Raw genomic sequence first — 7103 nt, 5'->3', positions numbered from 1 at the left:
TTTAAGATTTGGGAGAATTTGGGGGGATTATTTGTTTCAGATTGATTGTGTGAATCCGATAATTTCATCGGCTCTCAATTTATTTCTGAAATATTAATTCAATTTAATTGAATGTATATTACATAGTAGTTCAACATCTTAACACTCGGACCGGGAAGGCGCTTTGTATTTAAAGTTGTAACAATCAAGTTAAATTTTATCAAATTAAAAAATAAAACACAAATGATACTATCTCTTGTTATTTAACTCTAATGATATGTATTATTCGTATAAAAGATTTGATATCAACAAAATTGGCACCAAGTGAAATTCTTCCAAATTTTATGTAGTATTCATAAAAAAGATTTAAAATCAACAATTGGCGCCAAGTTAAATTCCATGTAATTTGGATATTAAATTATATAAATAATATTAACTTTAATGAAACCAACTTAAATGCACCATTCCTTTAAAAGATTTGATATCAAGAACTAACGTAAAATTAAATCCCATTTCTTTATACTATGTCAAATTAAATAAATAATAAATATTAATCTAATGATATGTATCATTTGTATAAAAGAATTGGTACCAATAACTGTGGCACCAAGTTAAAGTCTACTATCAAAATAAAAAATAAAATCCAAGTGATACTTATTATTATTTACTTAATCCAAATGGTACTATCTTTAATTTTTATGCAATGAAACCTAAGTATATGTATATTTTATTGAAGAATCTTTCTATTCCAATCCAAATGGTTTAAATTCCTCTTAAATGAAATTATTATATCACAATTCATTCAAAGACATTTTCTCTTCCAACTAAAGTAATGGTTATTTAATTCTCCTTCAAAACTATTATACAAAACATTATCATAAAATTGCGTTACCTTGCTCAATTTAAATGTTATCACAAAAAATTAAAGAGTTCATCATATAAAACAAAAAATTTTAATTTAAATAAAAAACAATAACATTGGAAACAAGACCGTTTATGTTAAATACATTACTTTAAATACGAAGTGCCACTACGGTCTGAATGTTAAGATGTTGAACTATTACATATATTTATTTAAATGAATTAATTTCAGAAATAATAATTGCGGTCCGATATGGTTGTCAGACTTTCAACGCAATCAATCTGAAATATTAATTATCCCTCCAAATTTCAAGTTTTTTTTTATTTTGTATTGTTACGTCCTTAATTTTTTGTAATTACTCTTGGGTTGAGTAAGATAATGCAATTTTGTGATATAACATTTTAAAGGAAGATTAAATAGTTACTACCATATTTGGCATGGAGTAAGACAAATTTTGTATAGGTATATATATGAGTTCTATTCTTTAAATTAAAAGTTATGAAATCTTAAAATTTTATACTTAGAATGTGCAATGATTGCGCATCAGTTCTGCTAGTAAAAACACTATTAATATTAGTATACTTCTTGCCCTGATAAAATAAACAGCAAGGTGTATGAAACGTTGGCGTTAGCAATAGATCACGATACGATAATAACCTGCAAATTCTTTGACACTTCTGAAGAAAAAATCTGTGAAAGTCTCAGAAGTATTTTTAACAGGTTTTCTGCTTTAACAGACATCTACTGTGCTAATCTCAAACGCTGATAACATGCATCATTCAGTATGGGTTATTGGAAAGCAGAAAACCTGTTTTTTTTATCTTAAATTACAATTTCCTCACTAGTTACCTTATCACCCACTGGAGTAAGACACAAGCCTGAGAATCGTGCACCCAGTCGTAGGATCCTTATCAAACCGTGTCTTGCAAGTTTTTTTCCAGAGCATTTCTTGGGATCGCAATGCTCCATGTCCCACATAGCCACGGGGAAATTGATCGATTGTTCGTTGACTGCTGCAAATTCAATCAGTTATTACAGAATTTAAATTCTGCAAGATGTATCTCGCCTAACCTGCCTTGTTATCTTTATCGTCTCTCTTCCGATAATATTTCTGCTCTTTGCTGAGGACATGTCGAGATCTTCTTTCTAACAATTTGTTTTTGTTCTTACGTCCTGACATTTTTTTCAATAATGATAATGGTATCGTTCATATAACTTTCTTTCTAGAGAGAAAATGTGAAATGTGAAAATTTTTATGTGTACATTACAGAGATAAACCTGTGTGTGCGCGCGCGCGCGCGCGGTGTGTGTGTGTGTGTGTGTGTGACAGAGGACAACCGGCCCACTTGTAATCGCAAAATGCTGCCACGCACTATTGCCCCCTTGCAAGGTGAATGTAAACTACATAGCTTTGACGGTAATATGTCCACTTTTCTGAGGGTAATATCTCTATTTTTTTGAAAATAATACATTTTTAACTCCAGATGATAAATCGATACTTGGTTTATATAATCGTGCTACATTAACAAATTGTGCATCAGAATATTTATCTCTGCAATCTTACATGCGCGTGATTTATTTCACTTAAAAGTATTAACATTAAGGTTATATTATATTTTTACAAATGTGTTAATATTTATATTTTAAATAAGCTATATACATATGAATTAAGTTGTATTTCAAGCATTTTATTTTTATTAAACACATTTTTATAGTTTATTCATTTTACAATAAGATTGGAAACAAGACTATGTTAAATACATTACTTGAAATACGAAGTGCTATTATGGTCTGAATGTTAAGATACATTAAATTATTATACATATTCATTTAAATGAATTAATTTCAGAAATGATAATTGCGTGCCGATATGGTTGTCGGACTTTCAACGCAATCAATAATATCTAATGATATCTAATATCAATCTGAAATATTAATAATCTCCCTAAATTTCCCAAATTTAATCTTAAAAAACTGTAATAAACTTATTGCGAAAAATATTGCCTCGGCCGGGAGTCCAACCCGGATTTTTTGCATTTCGTGCGAGCGTCCTAAGCCTTAGACTACCGAGACCATAGCAATATTCCTCGCAATAACCGATATGTATAGAGAGTTATCGAAGGTTCAACTCCCGGCAATATTTTTCGGAATAAGTTTATTACACTTTTTTAAGATTAAGTTTGGGAAATTTGAGGGAATTATTAATATTTCAGATTGATTACGTTGCGTCCGACAATATTGGTCGCAATTATCATTTCTGAAATTAATTCATTTAAATGAATATATATAATCAACATCTTAACATTCAGACCGTAGTGGGGCTTCGTATTTAAAGTTATTTATTTTATCTGTTATTATTTTCTCATTACAATACTAAAATTTGAAAAGCATATAATGACAAAATTAATTTAAACTTTTTTTGTATAAGTTTGTTTTTTGTTTTGTTTAAGTATAACTTTAAATATTTAACAAATGCAATTATAAGTTTCATTACGACGCAAAAATTAGATGTTTAATAAAATATAGAAATAATATATTTTATTAATAATAACATAAATTGAAAGAAGAGCTGATGAGCTGATTAATTACATGTATGCTTGTAATTATAAATCTTTATATACAAAAATTTAAACAATGTCAAGAGTTTTAACTTGAAATATTTTGTTTATTTACAAAATAATATAATCATGCAATTTCTGCATCTAAAGCTAAAACGTTGCTCTATCGAATAGATATAAATGCTAATTAAAAAAAAAAAGAATACATATGTATTTGAGCTAAAAATATAATATTACTTTCTTTCTATAACTATTGTTTAATGATTACAATAAAAGTATAGTCATATTTTTAACTCAAATTTATACATATTCTATTTTTTAATAAAATTGGCAATTATACCATTCGATAGAGGAAAGTTTTAGCATTAGAAATCTGTATTTTTAATTGCGATACCATGATTTGTAACGTAGTTATGAGTCAGAATGCTCCTTTTTATGGTACTACCTACTTAACCCACGAGAAATTCAGAATAAAAAATCGTAGACATTTTTTTAAAACGAATTTTTAAGGAAAACTTTGAACTTTCACGACAGATAGTCGAAAACTTCGCAATAAATATATTCTGTACATAATTTTGAGTTAACAAAATTTGAAATGAATTTTCTGAACAACTTAATATTATTTAACAGACAATTAATTGCGGATGCATGTTATATGTATATATAAGTGCAATGGAAAAAAAAAATGTTATATGAGATTTGATTAGAAATACTTTAAAAGCAGGATTCGATAAAATAATTGATACGACTTATTTAAAATAAAAAATATAAAATAATTTCTAGAAATTTATTTAAAATATACAATTATGGGAGTCGATAAAATCACTGATACGACTTATTTGGAATAAAAAATAAAAAATATAAAATAGGTTCCACAAACTTATTTAAAATATTAAAAGAAATAGAGCCCAAAATGCATTCATTTATTTAAAATACAGAATAACTTTTATTTCAAATATAAAAATAACTTGTCTTTTATTTTAAATAGATTTTCGAAGGTCATTTTTTATTTAAATAAAATAGATTTTGGAAACTTACTTAAAATATAAAGTAAAAAATATATATTTTAAATAAACGTTTCAAATAGTATTTAAATAACAAATATTTTAATGATTTTGTTTATTTGAATATACGAATATAATATTTCTAAATATAACGTTTCAATTTTTTTTATAACTATAGCTTATAATTGATACTTAATAAGTATTAATCTTTCCCGAACCAGGTAGAAAATCAACACTTATGGAGTTATTTTAAATATTAAATACTAAATAACTGTTTAATTTTTTTTTATTTAAAATGTGTATTTTTAATAAATTTATTTGAAATCGAGCCCTGTTTAAAAGTTATAAACAGTTATAATGGAACATGAAATAAAAAACAATAGATTTTACATTGCGTAAATATGGAAACGTACATTTTATATATGAAAAGATCGAATGTGTTTATCTCGTATGAATATTAACATCTTATTTATTATCTTTAAATTATTCAGTATCATTTCGATCTGTGTGTAAATATATGATATTCGTTCAGCTCTGAGACAACAACTGTACTCAAAAAGATTATATTATAGCTGTTTCTATCGTCGTAATAGTACTGCCATCAAAATGTCAATGTTTTCATTCACATGCAAAAAAAACTTGGCCTTAAGTTTTTTTTATAAATTTTTAATATATTTAAATAGCAATAATTCATTGAACAATTATCGTAGTGAGATGTTTAAAAAAGATGTTTTAAAGCTTCAAATCTCTACTTTCGAAATCGCTGATTGATATTTCAATCGGATCGATCTTTTATGAAGAGTAGGAATATTAGGGCGGTTTTAAGCCTGGTCCTCTGTGGGGCATGCGCGGGGTACTCGTTGGCGTGGGGAAGGTCCCCGGTCGACGGCATCGCTGTTTACATATATTTGCATATTTTGCAATATATGTGTATAGTTCTTATTATATAGTTCTTACAATATTTATAAGCAGGAAATGAATTTAATTTAATTTAATTTAATTTAATTAATTTCAAATCGAATTTTAAGCACCTGCTTCCGATTAGCAATAAAATGTACATTTGCTATTATTATACATAAATATTTGGCTTATACATTATTAAATTCATGATTTTTTATTACATAACTGTTCCATAAATAAATATGCATACTCTTGTAAAGCTATAATATCTTATATATTGCAGAAAAATTACAATTTTTTCTTTGCAGTTATTATTTCTGTTGATTATAAAACTTTGACAATAACATTGAAATCACAATTTTAAAGAAAAAGTGAGTATTATTGAGTTCTAAATGCATAAATATATCTACTAAACTAATAAATCATACAATTAGTATTATCAGTTTTTAACTCTTAATTACTTCAATATTCACAAGGACGCGAACTCCTGTAAGGATGTTGGTCTTTACTATAATAATATCTCGTCGGTGATATTACTTTCTTCTGCAGAGCATCTACTTGTAATATAAACATCGTCATACACCTCGTATATTGGGAAGAAGATTTACACTGACTCCTAGCTTACAAATACCTGGAAATCCCTTGGAAATCATCGTAGAACCTGTGTCTTTTGTAGAAATTGCAATTGGCGACAACCAAGGTAACAATATAATATTGCCTCGTGCAAAGTGGCTTTCATCGAAAAACGTGCGGATATTGAGCGATTTGTGCAATCAATCGCACCTTCATCATTATTGGTACAAGATCTTGTAATAGAAATCGTAAAAATGCGTGATGTGAATGTAGTTCAAATTAACACTGCGCGATGTCTGTATATAAAGCCGTCAATCATATTCAAACTCTTGATGTTCAAAACTCAAACTTGCGTCAAGAATGTATACTGTGAGCTGTGCCAGTATACGCATATAGTCAGTGAAAAATTTAAATATGTTGTAACACTTTTAGGTGAAAATTGTATCATCGATAAATGTGATGCTGTAGATTTTTTGCGTAAAATTTATAATAAAAAATCAAATATAGAGTATGAGTTAATAGTTTATATTTTAGATAATATTATAAACAGTATAAAAAGTAAATGTATTTTATTGCTAATCGGAAGCAGGTATTATTTTATTTTTTATTAATATTATATTATATTGTTATATTTTTATATTTAAATAACGCATTTGTTAAATATGTTTTTATACAAAATGAATCTGAAATACTTTTTTCGATACAGTACGTTTTCAACCATTACACACATCCGTGCGTAACATGCCCCAATCGTACCACTTTTTAAGGTGAGACAAATGGAGCGTGCTCTTAATTGATCCATGGAGTATGCTCTAACGCGACGCGACTATCTAGTCGCCATATTAGTTCCAGTAATGCGAACGTATTAGCGTGTTGAGCATGTTGGAGCGTGCGACGCGAATAAACCTATAAACTCAAGAAATAGAGTAAGCTTTAAAAGTAGAAATTTTAAACTTCAAAACCCTTCTTCTAAATTTAAATTTCGTTTATTTTTAACAAAGATGTACATACAATTTTGGGCAAAATCAAATTTGAAACGAATTTTCCGAACATCTTAACATGTGCTGAGACACTTGTATATATGCACGCACATCAATATCAAATGTTAATGTATAGATCTTTATCTTATCTAGACTTTAGCAGCTAGCTACAGCAAAAGAAAAATTGCGTAAACATATAATACATATAATTATAGACTATGTTTAGCTCATATATGTATAAAATATC

General features: G+C 27.5%; 1 protein-coding gene across 1 annotated transcript in view; it reads right to left on the bottom strand.

The window, feature by feature from the left end:
• Nucleotides 1-2145, bottom strand: part of LOC108753256 (ribosome biogenesis protein TSR3 homolog) — an 11955-nt gene extending 9810 nt beyond the window's left edge. Inside the window, exons 1-2 of the mRNA XM_018494699.1 lie at nt 1913-2145; nt 1691-1854 (exon numbers count right to left, since the gene is read on the bottom strand). Of these exons, the coding sequence (XP_018350201.1) occupies nt 1691-1854; nt 1913-2021 (273 nt within the window). The 5' untranslated portion in view covers nt 2022-2145. The remainder of the gene's footprint in view (nt 1-1690; nt 1855-1912) is intronic.
• Between the last annotated feature and the right edge of the window lie 4958 nt (nt 2146-7103).

Source organism: Trachymyrmex septentrionalis, unplaced genomic scaffold (genome assembly GCF_001594115.1).
Source record: "Trachymyrmex septentrionalis isolate Tsep2-gDNA-1 unplaced genomic scaffold, Tsep1.0 scaffold67, whole genome shotgun sequence".
Taxonomy (NCBI): domain Eukaryota; kingdom Metazoa; phylum Arthropoda; class Insecta; order Hymenoptera; family Formicidae; genus Trachymyrmex; species Trachymyrmex septentrionalis.
This window is presented reverse-complemented; position numbering and strand designations above follow the sequence as displayed.